Below are 20,203 nucleotides of genomic sequence, written 5' to 3' on the forward strand. Positions count from 1 at the left end.
TATCCTTACTTTCTTCTTGGGTAAAATGTCTCTTCAGGATTTTTGCCTATTTTCTCATTGGATTATTTGTTTTGTTGATATTGTGTTTTGAGAGTTCTTTACATATCTTAATAGACATTGATCCTTTGCTAGATATATGGTTTGCAAATATTTTCTCTCAGTCTGTAGGTTGTCTTTTCATCCTCTTATATGAATCATACTGAATTCCTATACCCCAAAAATTTTCTCCTATCTTATATTCTAAACATTCTGTAGTTTTAGGTTTTTTATTTAAAACTATGTTCGGTTTTGAGTTAGTTTTTGTGTCAGATGTAAGGTATATGTCCAGATTCTTTTTACTTTCTTCTGGTACCAAAATCGGTTTTAGTTTGCTAGCTGCCAGAATGCAATATATCAGAAACGGAATGGCTTTTAAAAAGAGGAAATTAATAAGTTGCTAGTTTACAATTCTGAGGCCGAAAAAATGTCCCAATTAAAACAAATCTATAGAAACCTCCAATCAAAGGGATCAGGGAAAGATACCTTGGTTCAAGAAGGCCGATGAAGTTCAGGGTTTCTCTCTCAAGTGAGAAGGCACATGGCAAACGCAGTCAGAGTTTTCCTCTCATCGGAAAGGCACATGGTGAACACGATGAGGGTTCCTCTCTCATCTGGAAGGGCACATGGCGAACATGGTATCATCTGCTAACTTCTTCTCCTGGCTTCCTGTTTCATGAAGCTACCCGGGAGGTATTTTCCTTCTTCATTTCCAAAGGTCGCTGCCTGGTGGACTCTGCTTCGTGGTGCTGCAGCATTCTCTGTTCTCTCGAATCTCCCATTCTCCAAAATGTTTCCTCTTTTATAGGACTCCAGTAAACCAACCAAGACTCACCCAAATGGGTGGAGACATGTCGTCACCTAATCCAGTTTAACAACCACTCTTGACTAAATCACATCATCCAGGGAGATGATCCGATCACAGTTTCAAACGCAGTATTGAACAGGGATTATTCTACCTTTATGAAATGGGATTTTGATTAAAGCATGGCTTTTCTAGGGGGCATACATCCTTTCAAACCAGCACAGTTGGTGTTGTGTTTTGAGAGTTCTTTACATCGCTTAATAGACATTGATCCTTTGCTAGATATATGGTTTACAAATATTTTCTCTGTCTGTAGATTGTCTTTACATCTTCTTATATGTATCGTACTAAATTCTATATCCCAAAGATTTTCTCCTATCTTATCTTCTAAACATTCTGTAGTTTTAGGTTTTTCATTTAAACCTATGTTCCATTTTGAGTTAATTTTTGTGTCAGATGTAAGGTATATGTTCAGATTCTTTTTACTTTCTTGGTTTTTTCTTTGCTTATGGCTGACTAAATGCTCTAGCACTGTTGTTGAAAAGCTTCTCCTCTGTTGAAAAGCATAGAATTGCTTTTGCATCTCTGTAAATTTCTATAAAATTTTTATAGTCTGTATAACTGTCTAAAATGTATACAATTTTCATAACTATGAGTTGACCCAGTATTGTTATATCAAAGAAGACTGCATATGTCCTTTTGTGCATAATTTCATAAATTCTTGTAATCAGGATTTTTCAATCTGAGTATTTCCCCATCAAATCATTTGAGGAGGGTGGTGCGACAGTGGCTCAGTAGCAGAATTCTTGCTTGCCATGCTGGAGACCCGGGTTTGATTCCCGGTGCCTGCCCATGCAAAAGAAAAAAAATTGTTTGAAGAGGATTTCAAGACTATCACATGGCCTCATGGTATTGTGATTCAGTAGGTTCGAGGTGTGCCTAGGCATGTACCTTTTGAAAAAACTACTCTGATAGTTTTGCCAGACATCCACTATTGAGAACCACTTTTCTAAGTGAAACTTAAATTTTAGTTTTCATTTCATCATTTGATGTAAAGCCAAATCCAAGGTAATTTTGGTTCTTGCAAATTCTCCAATTCTGTAAGAAAATAAGGAATTGATATAGTTTAGTCTACGGAAAAGAAAGCAAGGTAATAATTATAAGCTCATTCATAATGAATGGTGATTAAAAGAAATAATATTAAAAAAAAGAAGAAGAAATAATATTTTTATCACATAACCTGTACTACCTGAAAAAACTGAAAGCCTTGTGATTAGTATAGTAACAAAAAGAACAATTGTTGTTAGCTTGTTACAGTTGAATAGAATCAGCTTATAAAATAGTACAGAACTTCTTCAGAATAATATGTACCCATTCATAAAATTCTGCCTTTACTCTCTTGACTTTGTGAAATATTGTTTAAATATTATAATTCTCATTAAAAGACGTGACATATAAATGGTGGCTTTATTTTTATTGTCTGTATTAAAAAATGTATATTTTAGTGCATAAATATGTTTCTATGATTTAAATGATCTAAATTATTTCAGCTTCTGAGTCAGTTTTCATGTGAAGAAACATGATTTCTTACTTGACTGTACATCTCTGTAACACAAAACCTCCATTCTAATAAGTTTTCCTAGTTAAGTATGATCCAGTTCTACTCATTTTGATTGATCTAGTTTTAAAATATACATCTCATATTAAAATAACATTTTGCTTAATAAATTAGTGAATTTTAGCTCACTTACTCTGTATTTTAGTCGTTCACAGGTGGAGGATACAGATTGGGTAATTCCTTTTGTAAGCGGTCTGAATACATCTATGGAGAAAGCCACCTGCAAGATGTAGGTACATTAATCAAAATGAAAAAGTATGGATATTTGCCTTTAGTTACTACTGTTTATTTTAAAAGGAAGCCTTGATAGTATAATCTTTTTTTAAGCCATATTCTGAAACATGGATTAAAAGGATAGATATTTAAGTTTTTCAGCCTTGATTTTTATATTTTGCATCTCAGTAGTGCCTTGCACTTAGAGATATAGTAACTAGTGAATGAGTGAATGAATGAATGATTCACTCTGTCAGAATAAGCTTGCATATATGTTATAATTATTTTAAGTGGAATACTGTCATCTATATAGAATGGGCTGAGTTCTAAGCATAGAACACCTTAAGTCATTCTTTGTTTCTGTTACCTTTTCATGTTTTGGCCTATAATTTCATTTTAAACATTTATACTTTAGCCTTGGAGTTCTCCAATTCTGTAAGAAAATAAGGAGAATCACTGGAAAATATGTCTTGAACCCTGGCATGAATAAGCTCTGTAACAGGAGGGAAGATGGTCTGGACCAAGATAAAGGAGAAGGTGGCTGTGGCTGGGCACTGTGGATGCCCCTCCTGATTGCTTTTCTTTGCTCAGTGAACCAAGAATAATTGTGCTGCAAGATTCGGGTCAGGCTACATACTTTGACATGTTCAGCCATTGTCTACTTTTTATGCTAAATACAAATCTGCTAAACAAACACACATGGTTTCATTTATGTCTTTATTTTAATTATGAAAGGATGGTACAAACAACTCCAGGTTTAAATTAAGCAAATGATTTAATATATTATGAGATTCCACATTTGAAACTTAAGATGGTTTGGCTGAAATGAATTCTTGAATTTATTTCTCTTTTTTTACCTATGTTCAAAAGGTTCAGATTTTGCTTAAACTGTGGAGCAATGGTTTCAGTTTAGATGATGGAGAATTGAGGCCTTACAGCGACCCCACAAATGCTCAATTTCTGGAGTCTGTTAAGAGAGGGTAAGATATATTACTTGTATTCTAATTGTAATTAAGGGTAAGACTTTTTTTTTTTTAACAGACTCTGTTCAGTAGTAGAAACCACTGTGTTTCACCAAGTGGATGTGAAGTGGTTGCTGGGGAGAAAGGGTATTCCTAAGCATAAAGGCTTTGTTGCTATCTGTAGGTCACTAATATGTAACTTTGGGGGAGGAAAGGCAGTGGTCATTGGCCCCCTTTTCTGATAAAACTGTGGAACCAATTCTGAAAAGAAAATTGCATTTCCATATGCAAATACAAACACACAAGTATTTCAGGAGGTCTGTGAAGCACACATTAGCAGCCCCTCCTCTAGAGGAACCATTGTATACTCCATCCTCTATAAATTCTAATTTATATAGACCCCTAGGTAGTTTGATTTGTATGGAAGTTTTATTATTCAGAATAGCTTTGAGAGTGAGCAGGGAGAATTTTTACTCTTTGGTACAAATTCATAACTTTGAAAAAAAACAGTAATCAAGATAGGCTTTTGTTTTTCTTGTGGCAGATTTATTTCAGCTTACTGTGATAAAGCAATGAATGGATTAGCATGTGGCCCCTCCTCACATCCACTAAGCCACTGTCCTGCTTACTGTTAACAGGGTGACTCTCATTGCATGTATGCCTGAAATTCAGCAACTTATATTAGAAATCTTTTAAAGTGGCATTTACTGCTGGCAGAAGATTTCAAAAGGTTAGTGCAAGAAGTAAATAAACTCTAGGTATTCTCAGCTTCTTAAATTAAGCAATCATATTATATTTTGGTAATTTCTATATAGGCAAACTCAAGGATGCTTTTTAGGGGGGCAAAACATCTTAGAGTCTTATTTGATTTGTGCAGACATATATGGTAACTAACCTACCTGTAAGTGCCTTGCACCTTTAAGTCATTTTTTTCATCTACCCTGTGCAGAGATATAAAGATATTTAAATTGTTTCTTTAAGAATAATAACTAGACACACTCATAGAGTCCTAACTACAGAGTACAATTTACTTTGCAGAGTATTTTTGCACGTTAAACTCAGTTGAATGCTAGTCCCTGGTATGAAACATTATGGAAAGCCAGTTGGGTCCAAGTCTCATAATATCAGTCCATTTTCATCCTAGTCTGTTTTTTTTTTTCCAATTTATTATTATCCCATTTTAAAGTTCTAAAATTTTGACAGACATGTTAGAAGTAATAATTTGTAAAACTAAACCATACATTCTCTGATCCATCCTAAAAGCACCCAAACTCACCAATTCTTCTACCTCTTAGATTCAGTCAATTGTATTATTTTTATGAATTTGTAAAACTCAGATTTTATTATGTTAAGACAAATAAAACCAATAGGGTAAGATTGAAAGAAATTCTGTTTATATGAAGTATTATAATGTAGGATGGATTTGATTCTCTTTTCACAAATATTACCACCTGGATATGATAAATGGAGCTGTGTTTTTCACTAAGATTTTTCATTGACCACATGTGAATAAAAAAAGCAGAAAATCCATCCTTTTTGTCTTTCCTATGCCTTTGAATTCAGGTGCTTGATTTGATTTTCCCATGCTTTCCATGCTTGATTTGTTTCTTACATCTGAGCAACTCTTCCCTCTCCCCTGGTACAGTGTAGTGTTTAAGACCACAAACATGGGAGACAGACTTCCTGGTTTTGAATCCCAGCTCTACCATTTACTACTTATGGCCTTAGACAAGTTAACCTCTCTGATGCCTCAACTTCTTTATCTGAAAACCAGGGCTAATAGCACTTTCCTTACAGAGCTGTGGGGCAATAAATAAGTTAATATGTAAAGTGGTTGGAATAAGTACCTGGTCCACAGTGAGCCCATGTTATTATCGTTTCATCTTATTGTACTATTTAGCTATTTGTACCCTATTACTTTTTTCTTTTTTTTGCGTGGGCAGACACCAGTAATCAAACCCGGGTCTCTGGCATGGCAGGCAAGAACTTTGGCACATCACACCACCCCCTTTTACATTTTTATCCTTTTTTTCCCCTTCAGATTTTCAGATCCCATCTTAATATTTTGAATACTTTTATTTCGTTTATTTGGTTATTTAGTGTATTTGTCTGAAATATAATAATAATAGTACCATTTTCTATAAAATCCTTATAGTATACAAGACACTATCATATCCATTATGTTCTTTGGACCTTGTAGTCCCTGTAAAGGAAGTTGTAGTATGCCTCTCTTTACATGAAGGATCTGAGGCCAAAAGAATTCATTGGCATACCTAAATTAACTAATAAAGGTACAAAGGGATCTAGAACCCAGGTCTTCTGAATTCTGGTCTAGGATTGTTTTTTAAAAAAGTATACTATACTATGCCTCCTGTACCTGTCTGAGTTGACTTTGTGTCTTTCTTAGTTAATTTTAAAGTTAAATTTCAGAATTTATTCTAGAAGTTATGTTTTTCTTCATTTTTTTCCCTTTAGTTGTCCTGCTATTCTCATTCAGGGGAAAGGATCTAGCTGCCAGAGACCTTCCTCATACCAGAGCATTTGAAAATTCCTATTTGGCATGTTTGCTACATGCTGTGAAAATTATTTTCTGTCCCTATAACTCCTTGCTCTTTATTATTTCCTAGTGGTCCATTGACCTACCACATCAACTATAGAATGAGTCTCGCCTTTTCCATTTTCTTCAATCTCTAGGCAGAGCCTCTTTTTTAAATAATGATTTACTAAATAAAGCCTAGCATATATTGAACATCTACTGTGTATCAGACACTTCTCTAAGTGCTTTAATTATATTTAGTCTCATTTAATTTACACTAAGCAGTAGCAAAAAGTTGCATGATATTAACCTCCAGACATCAGTTTCATGTGACCTTCACACATTTAACAAGTTATTGGTTCTTTCCTGCCTTGGGAAGTTTGCTTTCTTGGCTGTGTATCAGAAATAGAACTACTATTTTATAGAGTACTATAGCTACTTTATAGAGATGGTATTTGTCAGGGTAGATATTACTACCAAATGAAGAATCAAGTGATTTTTACAGAGATAATAAAAGATTTTCTGTGTTATGGTTTCACTAGCTGACAATGGGATATATCCAAATAGAACTATAACTGAAAGCATAAGATCAGTGATGAACTGGGTGATTAAGTAACAGTTAAGGGGACTGAACTCTATAGAGGAACTAAAGGTGGACCTTTCCCAAATGATGAGCTGTGTCCAAGGAGTGGCTGAAGGAACTCAGAAGCAAAGGTACTTTAGAAGACTAATTAACATAAATGTTGAATTTGGAATCTTCAAGGATGAGGTCAGGATACAAAAATAAAAAGAAATGGTGTAAGTGGTATGCTGAAGTCAGTGAGAAAGGTGGGAAGCTGTCCTAGGAAGCAGTGTGCCTAGGATACATTTAAGTCCCTGCTTGGGCTTGGAAACCTGCAGGATCCCTGGGAAGAGGCAGGAGCACCTAGGTAGGGGGAGTCTTTCTGTGCTTAGTGAAGGACATCAGTACTAGTGAGATTGATGCAGACTTCAAGAAGGTAGAAGAAAAGGACATGCTGGTGAAGAATCTACTATGATATTAATCCGAACTAATACATTCTCAGATGGGAAGTAAGCTGTAAACTTTGTAGGCTAATGTTCAAATGACTATAGTATACTAAAAGACAGTTTTTTTTTTTTTTAATTTGAGCTTCACTGTGTTATGACCAAGAAGAGTTTTAGGAAAGACTCCTTGAAAGAAGTAAATGAAGTCAAATAGTGGTTCTCAAAGTATAAGACCTGTTGTTCCCTTTTTATAACAAATATTTTGTAATGCTACCTTTACAAAGGAACTAATAGATAATATATCTACTTCTGCACTGTATTTCTAAAAATTGTGATATAATATTTTACTTTAATGTACGAGAGAAATGAAAGGAAAATAATTTATCTTGAAGTTATATGTATTTCAGTTTATAAATGCTCAGGTATGACCACACCAGAAGATATAACAAAGTAGTTGGATGGTTTGCTCCAGTATGCAGTTCTGTACTTCTCATGTCCATGTGACAGGTATAAAAACAGAATAATGACGTGTTAATTGAGCAACTTACTTATGCAAGTGGCATTGTGGGCTGGGACTTGATAAAGTTCCAAATGAAACAAAGTATAGACTTCCCTCCATATATATGGTAGTTACTTTCCTGGAAAAGTCAAAGTATATTAACAGAATAGCCAAGAAAATATTTTTCTGTTTATTAAGACAGAGTTAGCTTTTAGGCTCAGACTATCATAAACAGTGTTTTCACTACAGGGCCGTCTGTGATTCTGTGAAGGCCATGACAGTCTTCATTAGGCAGGATTATCCCACGTTGCAGGACATTGCACTTCCCAGTCCCTGTCACTGGGTGACAGAGCACTCGTGAATCATATCACAACTAAAAGCACCCCTATAAATTTTCAGAACTTCCCCCAGGGGAAGTTTTGAATTTAGAAATAAGTAGTTACTACATCATTATATCCTCAAAACATTTCTAATACTATTTTAGGAATAAATTCCTGCCTTACAGTTTAGCTTTCTAAATGCCAGAAGCATCCCCAAATCACTGCGATACCCCAAAGGATCCCTAGGTTGAGAACTACTAAGGAATAATGTAACGTGACTTCAAGGTCTGCACTGACTAATCAGTCATGGAAATTTTTATATATTATTTTAAGCATAAATTACTGTCTTCCAGTGTTGCTCACAACTTAATTACACTAATCTTAACAGTGTACTTTATTATAATTTTTTTTTAAGTAACCCAGCCTTTTCTCCCTGCTTCTTAAAAGAGAAATTCCCCTGGAGCTTCAGCGACTGGTTCGTGGTGGCCAAGTGAACTTGGATATGGAGGACCACCAGGATCAAGAGTACATAAAACCTAAACTGAGGTTCAAAGCTTTTAGTGGAGAAGGTCAGAAACTTGGAAGGTAAAATCGTGAAATGAGAAAAATAATAGTCTTTGTTCAAAATGGATTTGCTTTGGAAATGAAAAAAAAAAAAAGAAACAAAATTTGTGAAATCAAGATATAGATCACATCCGTCAACCAGAGTTTCCTCGGACCCTCTTGCGTTTGATCTCCTTCCTCCACCCTAGTCCCTGGCAATCACTGATCTATTTTCTGTTAGTATAATTTTTCCTTTTCTAGAATTTCATATAAATGAAAAGATAAAATGCGTGTGCATTTTCTTCTGGCTTCTTCCATTTAGTGTGATGCTTTTGAGATGCATCAGTGTTAAGTTTTTTCTCTGGGTAATACCAGCACTTTTTTCCTGGCTATTATTCCCTTGCATAAGTAACTGTAATTTGTTTACCCAGTCCCCTGTTGATAGACAATTAGGTTTCGAGTTTGGGGTATTTTAATTAAAGAGGCTTGAACATTTGAAGTGACTCACTTGTGAAGTAGAAAATGAAATACCAGGAACTGTGAAGACCTTTCTGATGAAATTAGATATGCAAAACTTGTCATATCAGTAGCTACCACTTACCTCACATCACCCAATGCCCGGCACTCTGACCATGTTATGTCCATTAAGGCATTTAATCCAACTCTTTGAGGTAGATACTGTTTATGACTCCACTTTACAAATGCAGTAATTGGCCAAGATCATTGAGCTAGTAGAGTGGCAAGTGTGCAGGATTCAAACCCAGGTGTTCTGGCTCCAGAGTCTGCTTTTAACTACTGCCACACTCTCTTTCTGATGACAGGGTTTTAAAGGAAAAACTGGGAAGTATTGTTGATCACACAAAGCCGCTGATATTTTACATCATAGCTTTGAGCTTGCATGTCTGTCATAGGTCTTCTTGCAGCAGGAGCATTTTGTTTAGCTTGTAGTTTTCAGTATTTTTTTATGCCACCAAAGCTTTTTTTCAAGTGAGGGAAGCCAACTATATAAGCTCATATAAAACCTGAGCTTCTCTGATTCTAAGTAAAGGAAGGAATTGCCTCTGAGATACTTCCAAAGAACCCCTTAGGACTTTGCAGGGCACAATTTTGAAAACAATTTGTTTGGTGTAATATGTGAGTAGACTCTTTTATAACTTGGCGTCATTTTTTTTCATAAGTTTTGTTAATATTTTGGGGAAAATCACCTTCTGTCCACTTATTATTACACGACTCTGGAATTGTGGCATTGGCAGTGTTTCCAGTGTACTTCTTGTACATCCTTTGTTCCTTTTCATGTGATTCCTTCCCTTCCGAGTTCTTTTCATTTGCCTGTGCACACTTGTTCTTTACCCCCCTCTTATTTCTAACAATAGGAGAGAATCCAATATCGTTTCTAGTATCTGTCTGCTAGCAATATCAGACCTTGCTTTTGATATGTCTGGTCTCTCGTTCTGTAGCCTATTCTTCTGTTAGAGGCTGATTCCTGAGTATGTAGGGAATACAGCAACATGTGTTGGCCCCAAACTCTGCAGTGCCCAATCATAAGTTTGTTTGGAAGTCGTCTCCTTCATGTCTTTTTCATGCAAGCACAGATTGGGCTTCTCCTGAACTGTATTCTTCCTTCCCTCCTGTTTTTACTACCCTTACCCCCATATATATTTTAAATGATCTCTAGTATTTCTCATTTTTTTACTTACTGTGTGTTGATGTTATGATTTTTAATTAGAACACATGTTCCTAACATATATCCTTTATTATTTAAATTTGTGACCAAGAAGTGTTATATTAGAATGCATATCTTTATTGGTAGAAATAAAGTAAATGCAGCCCTAGAATTGAAGTAGGTACCTCCTGAGCATCCAACAATAAGGGAAGAAAGCTGATCTTATCTAATGATGGTGTTCTAGTTTGTGAGCTGCCAGAAGGCAATATATCAGAAACGGAATGGCTTTTTAAAAGGAGAATTTATTAAGTTGCAAGTTTATAGTACTAAGGCTGTGAAAATGTCCAAATTAAGGCACCAACAAGAGGCTACCTTCACTCAAGAAAGGCCAGTGAAGTTCAGGGTTTCTCTCAGCTGAGAGGGCACATGGTGATGTCTTCTAGCTTTCTTTCTTGGCTGCTTCTTTCATGAAGCTCCCCTGGGGGTATATTCCTTCTTTATGTCCAAAGGTTACTGACTGAGTGGGCTCTGTTGGTTCTGGTGGTGCTAAAGCTTTTTTCCAAAATGGTTCTTTCTTGAAGGCTCCAGTAAGGAACCCCACCTTGAATGGGTGCAGACACATCTCCATGGAAACCATCTAATCAAGGTTACTATCTACAGTTGGGTGGGTAACATCTCCATGGAAACAATCAGAAGGATCCTATCCGGCAATATTAAAGGACATGGCTTTTCTGGGGTACATAATAGCTTCAAACCCACGTAGATGGTATCTCACAAATGCCAGCCTTTTTTTCCTTATAAGGCAAATAACTAGAGGAAATGTCAAATAAGAAAGGAGAAAATGATGCAAGAGAGTGGCAGAAATCCCTGGTGGTGTGCTATGTTAATCACTACCCTAACTGATCAAGTTTTCTAATTAAAGAAAACAGTCTACTCCCTAGTAAGTATAAAGGAATTTCTTAAGTAATGTGACTGTTGGGTAGTTTATAGAATTTCTGGGGGGCTGAGAAACCAAGCTTTATTTTGTCAGAGGGAACATGAAATGCAAAGCAGAGGACTGTTTTCCTGTGCCTCCATCAGCAGCTTAGTACCCAGGAAGTTTGGGACCAGACACCAGAATGGGCCATCATGACAGCTGTGGAAGAGCTGCCTAGGTCCCACTGCACAATAGTACTCTCACCTTACTAGATGTTTGCTTGGGGGAAGGACTAAGTCAGAAAATCCTAGCTGCAAGGAGTACTGGGATATGGATTTTCAGCTTCTGGTATATAGAAAGTTTATGCTAAGAGAAGATGAGTGTGATGGTATGAGCCTATTTGCTACATTAACCCAAATAGTGAATAATTGAATATCATAATTATATGCCTTCTAAGAAAGCATAAAATATTTGTGAGGCTTAACATTAAAGAAATACATTAAAATGCAGATAGACTAACAGTTAACCTTCATCTTTTAGAAAGTCACTTTCTATAATGGCTGATTTCCCAAGGGTTCCATACTATATTACTGAATAGAGAAATAACTAAAAAGAAACAAAACAGAGATGGAAATAATTTTATTGTTTTTCATAGATGACAGCCATACTGAAAACTGAATACTACATAGATGGAAGCTAACTCGATTTTTTATCATAATATACCAATAATTGTAGGGTAAACCTAAATGCATGAAAATATTACTCACTATCCTCACATAACATAACAGAACCAAGTGAATGACAGGGAAAAGTCTGCAAACTTGCCATGATAGAACAAGCTGTATTATTGTACAAATGTTAGCTTGGTGAACCAGAGTAGAGCCCAACAAGTGAAAGCCCTAGAACATCACAGAATCATCTCTGATAGAGAGGATTAGCAACTGGGCATTTATAGAAGGCCTTTGAGCTGACAAGTATGGTGAAAAAAAATCATAATTTGAAGCACATATCTCTTCCTGCTCAAGAATAATTACTGCCTGCCTGCTATATTGGCAAAGCCATATGCTTCTTTTTGACACTCACTTGTTTCTACATCTGAGATCTGACCTCATCTTTGTCTCTGGCCTCTTAATGGCTCTCTTTTCTAAAGTTTGGCAGTCCCTTCCTTCTCTTTTCATTTTTCTATCCCACTACCTCTTCTCCAACCCCCTGACCTTCATGTACAGCTACTGGATTGCATCGCACACCTGGACCACGAGACAGCCCGCTTCCTCTCCCATTCTCAAGGCTGGTCTCTCCGCCCCTGTGCCGTATTCTAAATGGTTTTGCTTCCAATTCACTGAGAAAATGCAGACTGACAGGAATGAATTTTCTTAGTTTGTTCCCCTCAGCCACCTAGTTTTTAACCTTATCCATCCTTACCTTCTTCTTTAAGGTTGAAGTAGAGGGTTTCTTTGCCTGTGTAAGGCAGTGACTCCACTTTTAACCCACAGCCTTTCCTCCAGTTTTGCTAAAGACCCTGTTTTATCAATAAGCTTCCCTTTCTTCTCCTTTTGTAAAATTTTCTCTTTAATATAATTCTTGAAACACACAAATAATATGTGACAAACATCACTACGGTTTGATCAATTGAATGATGAGGAAAAAGTATTAAGTTGTGAACAAGTCCGGACTTGGAAAGCTAAATGTTGAAGTTACTGTAACTTTTAAAATTTATTTGCTTAGGGCAGACAGTACTGGCACAGTGGCAGAGTTTTTGCCTGCCATTCCTGAGACCTGGGTTCGATTTCCGGTGCCTGCCCATGCAAAAAAAAGAAGAAAACAAAAGATATGCTTATACCATGCTACCAACTTGCCTGCTGTGTGGCTCTGAACATGTTTTTAGTCCTTCTGACTCAGTTTTCTGTCGTAGGAAATGATGTGGTTGTCCTAAATGATCTTGTAATTGTAAGCCCATTCCAGTTCTCAAATGTTATTATTCCATGTAATTTCGTTTTCATATATACACATTTTACAAAGAAAGCTGTGACAGACCTTTCCTTACCTAGTTTCCCTTCCCATTCTTTATTTTGTATTTTGAGAAGAAGCTTACCTGGTCAGCTTTGTGTGGTCGAAGGAGTCCAAGATAAACCTTAGCTTCTCATCTATCAGTAGGGATAGTATATCTGACTTGCAGAGTTGTTCTTAGGATAATAATAATTATAATGCTAATAGCCAACTTTTAGATAGTGCCAACTATATGAAAGCACTGTTTGAAGTGTATTTTGGTTTCCTACGCTGCTTAAAGCAAATACCATGAAATGCTTCGGCTTAAACAATGGGAATTTATTCACTCATAGTTTTTGAGGCTAGAGAAATGCCCAAATAAGGCAACATCAAGGTGATGTTTTATCCCCTGAAGACTGGTTATTGATCCTCTGCTCCTTGGTCACATGGTAAAGCACATAATGGCATCTGCTGTTCTCTCCCTTTTTCTTCCAGGTTTTGTTTATTTCAGCTTCTTGCTTCAGTGGCTTTCTCTCTGTCTGTCTGAATTTTGTTCTTTTATAAAGGAGTCTTGTAGTAAGATTAAGACCCATCCTGATTGAGGTGGCATGCACCTTAACTAAAGTAACTTCATCAAAAGGTCCTCCTTACAATGGTTCATACCCACAAGAATGGATTAAGTTTAAAGATACGTTTTTCTGGAATACATACAGCTTCAAACCACCACAAAATGCTTTCTGTGTCTTAGTTAATTTAATCTTTATAACAACTGCTGTGGCTATTTCTTCTTTACAAATGAGGGAACTTAGGCATAAAAAGGTGATCTTATAAGTGACTAAGGTAGGACTAAAATCAGGCAGTCTGCCTCCCTGGTCCACGCTGTTAGCAAGAATGCAGCAGTGCCTCACAAGGGATCTAAATGAAGTAAGGAATGTAGTAGGGCAGCGGCAGTGGCAGTGGTGGTGGTGATAATGATGACGATGATGATTTAGGGGTCGGGGCTGGGAAACAGGAGGGAAGAGATGGTCCTCATTCAGTTCACAGGAGCCTTTCTCTTTGGTTTGGCCCCCTTTCCCATGTGTAAGGGACCCTGCACTGCTGGCACAGTAAACCAGCTTGACATTTAACTGCTAATGCCTTCAATTCCATACTTGAAGAAAATTCTAAAGTCAGTAATATCTGGTCAGTTATTACAAATTGTCATTCTCTCCCTTTTTTTTTTTCATATCTATCATAGATATTCTGATACCAATTTAAAAAACTGTCAGAAAATAGCTAAAGAAAAGGGAAGTGTTAGTTGTAAATACCAGTTAATTTTATCACTTTATCATATATTCTGTGAGAGAAAATGTTTGGATGGGAATAAGAATCATGATGAATTAAGTTTGCACTGAACTTAAGTCCAAATGCTGTAGAACTTTTATATTAGCAGATATGATAGACATGCTTCTTTTTATTTCTTGTCAAAAGAAAATAATTTATAGGAAGTCATCTGAATTTTAGTATTTGAAATCAACATCAAAATTATCTTAAGATTTACTTAATGTGACTCAGAAAGGGTTAAAATTTTGTGTCTATAAAAAATTTGGCTAAATTTGTTTTAATCTCTTACCCAAAAGAGCACTCTTATTTTTTGGACATTTGCATTTGGCTTTTATAACAACTGACAACCCTACTAGAATTAGAAGCAACTAAGAGAGCAATGTTAAAGGCCGCTGGTGGTCAGAGTCATATGGTCAGATGTTTTATCACATAAGCTTCATTATAAATTTATCACCATGTGTAAAATTTCATTCCTCACTAATATCCAAGAATTACTTAGCATTTTAACACCTTCATAAGATAGTATTATTTCCTCCCATTTTATTGGGATGCAAGAGATTGATTAACTTGCTCATGTTTACACAGTTGGCATAGCTGGGATTTCACATCAAGTCTGTCTACATTCTTGATGATTCTTGGGTTTTAACTCAAATTTGCTCAGATTTCATGTTAAAGAAATTGGCGTGCTAAACAGACTTGTGAAATTTCAAAGAGATAAAAGAGGAAAGAATGCAAAATTAGGCTTTTGAGAAAGATTGGCTAAAAAAATTAGCATCGTATTTAGATTAGAATCATAAGCTCCAAAATAATTTTAATTTAATGAAAGCGGTTGGAAGAAGTATAGAAGATTCAAAGAAAGCCATTTTCTTGCTAGTCTAGAAGTCATTCCAGGAATCAATTAAAAATCAGCTGTAGATTCAAGGGCTTTATTTTAGTCTTCAGTTTGTCATATGTTTTATGTATTCAGATTTGTCTTCTAATTCTTTAATTCTTCTTTCTTAGCCTTACACCTGAAATAGTCAGCACACCTTCCTCCCCAGAAGAGGAGGATAAGTCAATACTTAATGCAGTTGTTCTTATTGATGATTCAGTTCCAACAACAAAACTTCAGATCAGGTTAGCAGATGGGAGTCGTTTGATACAAAGATTCAATAGTACACACAGGTAAGCTTCTTTACCAGCAGAGAATATAGTTGGCTGAATTGTACACATAATTACATATCTATTTAAAACTGTGTGTGGCTTGAATAATGAAGATAATGAAATTCTTTAGATTTAGTTTTGAAGGAAGTTTTGACACAAGAAAAATTTTTGAAGGATGTAGCTTTGTGTAGGAAGTGGCATAATTGGAATTTAAACAGCCTCTGTATGCCATCAAAGTGCCAATATAAATTCAGATATTACACACAGATCAGCAAGAGCTGTGCTTTTGCACTGTTGCTAAAACCATATGATGCAGAATCTTTTAAATAGTTTTGTTTAGTAAAGAAGAATTACAAATACTCTTTTTAAAAAAAAATTATAAACTTAATTTAATATATGAGGCCTTATTCAGATTTGATTCATTTAAAGGTTTGTGATAATTGTGATTGGTATGAACTTATCCATATAGCATATTCTTCATAATATAAATTTGTAGTGTAAGTAAAGTTTAATTCCGCTGTTGTCAAATGTTTTAAATAAGCTGTTTTAAATGTATCTTTTATCAATAGACATTTGTTGTGCTAATAAAATGCTATTTTTTATTTGTTCATTGAAGCCAGACTCTTAAGGGATACATTTGCAATCTCAGTTGAGTTACTATGTATATGTGAATATAGTTTTTTACTAACTTTTATGACTTAAGCTTTCTCTTGTTGTAGACTTACCTATTGTAGCCACAAACTAATCAGAGCTACCAAGGTTTTACTGGATCATATGCTGGTAACATATTTTACAGTCTGAAAAAAGTAGGACCTGTACTTTCAATGTAATAACATTGTTACTACTTATGCAAAATTTACCTGACGATTTTCTGTTTAACTGCAAAAATAAATGTTAAATTTCATAGGTCAGGTTTTCCTCACATTTTAACTTAAGGACTTAGTCTTCCATCCACTGAAATAATGTAAATGAAAAAAAATTATAGCAACTTAAAATAAATGTTGGAATTACAGAATTTTTATCATTATTATCTAATTTTAGCTAACAGCCTAAAAGGCAGTATGATTTTAGTATCACATTATTTTTATCTTATTTCTTCAGGATCTTGGATGTTCGGGACTTTATTGTACAGTCCCGTCCTGAATTTGCAACTCTTGATTTTGTTCTTGTGACTTCATTTCCAAACAAAGAGCTAACAGATGAAAGCGTGACACTGCAAGAAGCAGATGTTCTCAATACTGTGATACTCCAGCAGCTGAAGTAATAATGTTCCTATCAATGCCGTCGCATGTAGGAATAGATTATGTGCCAAATTAGTGAGGAGGATACTTCCAGCATAAAACAACCCAATTATTTTTATTGCTTTACAGGTGAATTTTGTTTTGTTTTGTTTTTTCCTTAATTCTGTCTTCTAGCTGTAGTATAGATTAATCCTGTCTAGGTATAGATCTTGAGATAAGATAAATTTGTCTGAGTGTTTAGTTGTAGGGTTAGTTTATTGCAATAGCTTTTAAACATCCAGGTAGACTAATCTGTTACATGCAAAGTGTAAATGTAACAGCATTTGTTTGCAGTGAAAACAAAACCCCTTTTTGATAAACGCATATGGTAAAATTTGTACTAAAGTTTTTTGATGTTGCATTGTCCAACAACCATTAAGGAATCTTTTGATCAAATAGTTGAGAATTTTTCTATGATTTATATTGAAAACTGTCTATTCTGATTTTGAAATACTCTGATCATATAATTTCTCCTACTAAGATTTTATGCATCTTTTTTACTTATTGATTTAGGTATAATTCTAATATCAAAAATACAATTTGACCTTGTATTTTATAAAATTATGGCCATCATAAACTAGAAACAAAGGAAAAAGAGGTCAGCAATTCTTGAGCTGTGTTAGCTATTCTTTAAAATAGAGTGATTACAATTTCTGCTAGAGCCGGCCTTGATCACATTCATTTATTCATTCAACACATTTTTATGAGGAAACTGCTTTGTATACCAAACACTTCTAAGGGCTAAACCCACAATATATTCACCTCAAAAACAAAACTGTAGAAATGCAGAAATACAAATTCTGTCAGACAGAATGGATCTAATTAATTAACAACATAAGTATTTGGATTGCTGCTGAAGCCAAACAGTTCCCTAATGAGGTAAGCTACATCAGGAATGATAGAAAAGCTTTTTCTTCCTTCCAGATACCATTTCATCTTTGGTCACTACTTCTGGTTAGTTTTTTATCAGTGCCATACAAATAACTACAATTTAGTGGCTTAAAATAATATAAATTTATTTTCTTCCAACTCTGAGATTACAAGTCCTTCATGAATCTTATTGGCCTAAATCAAGGTGTCAGCAAGGCTTTGTTCCTTTCTGGAGGCTCTAGGGAAAATTATTTCCTTGCCTTTTCCAGCTTCTTCAGGCCATCAGCATTCTGTAACTTGCAGCCCACTAGCATTCTATGGCTTATGGCCCCCTTCCTCCATCTTCACAGTGAGCAACATCGCATCTCTCTGATCTTCCTGTCTGTCACATCTCTCTGTTAATAGCCAGGAAAGGGTCTCTGCTTTTAAGGACTCAGATGACTGGATTGGGCCCACCCAGATAGCCCAGTATAAAACTCCCATTTTAAGATTTGTAGTAACTTGAATCCCATCTGCCAAGTCCCTTTTGCCACGTAAGGTAACAAATTATAAGTTCTAAGGATCAGGCATAAACATTGGGGTGGGGCTGGGGGACATTTTTCTGCCTTACACAGTCTACCCCCCCACCCAGCCTCAAAGATTCACATCTTTCAATCCAAAGATGCCCAAAAGTCTCAAACCATGATGGCATCATCCTAAACTTAATCAGCCCCAAATTCATAATCTCAGCATCTACATCAGCTATGGGTAGAACTTTGGTTCTGATCAATCCTGGAGCACAATTCCACTCCATCTGTGAAACTAGAAAACAAGTTATCTGTTCTCAAATACAATGGTAGGATGAGCATAGGATACCAGTTATAGACATTCCCATTCAAATAGAAAATGGAATGAAGGAAGGAGCTACCCATCCCAAACAACTTTGAAATACAACTGAGTAAACTCATCAGTAGTTTGCCCCTTGGAGTTGTCTTTTTTCATGAAAGAAAGTACATGTTTGCAGCTGAGCAGTTTTATCAGCTTGTTCTTTTTCCTCTAGGATTTTGGGCATCCAGCACCCTTCTTTCATCTTCTACTCTCTGTCCCCTTCCATTTCAGATGGCAGTGTTTCTCTTAGTTTAAAATCCTCAAGAACTTTTGTGGTTCTCATTGTCATATAAAAGGCACCTCTGCAGATCTTTTCTAAATTATCCCATCTCTTTGGCTTCTTTTAAGCTTGTTGAGGGGATCTATGACTTACTTCCTTAATTTCTTCAAAGAACCTTTTGTATGACTGAATACTATGACCGTTTTGCTCTTTATAAGGTATTAAAACGTCATGTCCACACCCTCAGTTTTTCACTAAAGCATATTTTCCCAACAATGAATCGCTTAATTTTAGCCATTTGAGTAAGCTGAAAATTTCCCAACTCATCAAATCCTAGTTTTACAACTCTTCCTTCATTGCCTTGTCTCCTCTTACATTTTATAGTCATCAGCAAGAATAAATCAGACTGTATCTTCAATACTTTGCTTGGAAACCTTGGTAAGTATTCACGTTCATCACTCACAAGTTCTGCTTTCCCCACAACTACGAAACGCAATTCAGCCAAGTTTTCTGCTACTTTGTCACAAGGATCCCCTTTCCCTGAGCTCCCAGGGACATGTTCCTCATTTCCTTCTAAGCCCTGTCTGGTTTACCTTCAATGTCACGTTTTTAATAACAGCCTTTTCTCAACTATTTAGGTATTTTCTATGGCATTTAGGTTTTCTCTACATGTTCTTCAGTTCCTTCCGTGCCCTCACTAGTGGAGTCGTTAATTAACAGTCTGTTCAAGGGAATATCCAATTTTTCTAACATGCTTTTCACATTTCTTCTAGCCTCTATCCACTGCTCAATTCCTGAGCCATTTCTTCATTTTTAAATATTTATTGCAGCAGCATCCACTTCCAGCTATGTAGAAAAGTGTATATTATGCCTGCTCAGGGCCATTTGGCTTGAATGTGCCAGTGAGAAATTCGGAATTCATCTTTCTCTTAGAGGCACTGGTTATTTCTATGAGGTGAGTTTGCTGGTGCTTTGGTCTTAATGCTGGGAATGCTACCATAACTGGCGTAGAATAGAAGTGTTGATCCCACCATAGCTGAGTGAAAAGGTTGTCTGAGTCATCTTTTCAGGCATGCAGGAAGCCCTGCTCCTTTCCACTTAATGGAAACAACTTGGATAACATGTAAAGAGCAATCAGCCCCTGTCCAAAAAGACTATCAGAGGTCAGCTCCATTTTCATAGGAGTAAAATCAGTTATCTTCCTAAAGAGAAGAAACAAGCATTTTATTGTATATTGAAAAAAACAAGCATTTTTAAGTAAAAAGGTATTGCTCTGTTTTGGACTAACCAAATGGGGTAAAAAAAAAAAAAAAGCAAACTATGAAATTACTTGAAATTTTATTGTAACTTCTCTTCATCAGCTAGATGGAGTGCCTATAGATTGCATACAAAACCACG

At 35.8% G+C, this 20,203-nt stretch overlaps 1 protein-coding gene and 1 long non-coding RNA gene across 3 annotated transcripts in view; one reads left to right on the forward strand and one right to left on the reverse strand.

The window, feature by feature from the left end:
- The window catches only part of UBXN2B (UBX domain protein 2B), a 40,664-nt gene extending 20,476 nt beyond the window's left edge, over nt 1-20,188 (forward strand). The window contains exons 4-8 of the mRNA XM_077166818.1: nt 2,605-2,688; nt 3,543-3,652; nt 8,442-8,579; nt 15,428-15,589; nt 16,670-20,188. Of these exons, the coding sequence (XP_077022933.1) occupies nt 2,605-2,688; nt 3,543-3,652; nt 8,442-8,579; nt 15,428-15,589; nt 16,670-16,832 (657 nt within the window). The 3' untranslated portion in view covers nt 16,833-20,188. The remainder of the gene's footprint in view (nt 1-2,604; nt 2,689-3,542; nt 3,653-8,441; nt 8,580-15,427; nt 15,590-16,669) is intronic.
- Nucleotides 1,822-9,352, reverse strand: LOC143688654 (uncharacterized). Of its 2 annotated transcripts, XR_013178208.1 has the most exons (4): nt 9,139-9,352; nt 7,724-7,813; nt 2,593-2,679; nt 1,822-1,939 (listed from the first exon to the last, which is right to left on the reverse strand). It is a non-coding gene; the product is annotated as an uncharacterized LOC143688654 (long non-coding RNA). The 2 variants fall into 2 exon arrangements; XR_013178207.1 differs by lacking the exon at nt 7,724-7,813.
- Nucleotides 20,189-20,203: the final 15 nt, after the last annotated feature.

This window comes from Tamandua tetradactyla, chromosome 6, assembly GCF_023851605.1.
Source record: "Tamandua tetradactyla isolate mTamTet1 chromosome 6, mTamTet1.pri, whole genome shotgun sequence".
Lineage (NCBI taxonomy): Eukaryota > Metazoa > Chordata > Mammalia > Pilosa > Myrmecophagidae > Tamandua > Tamandua tetradactyla.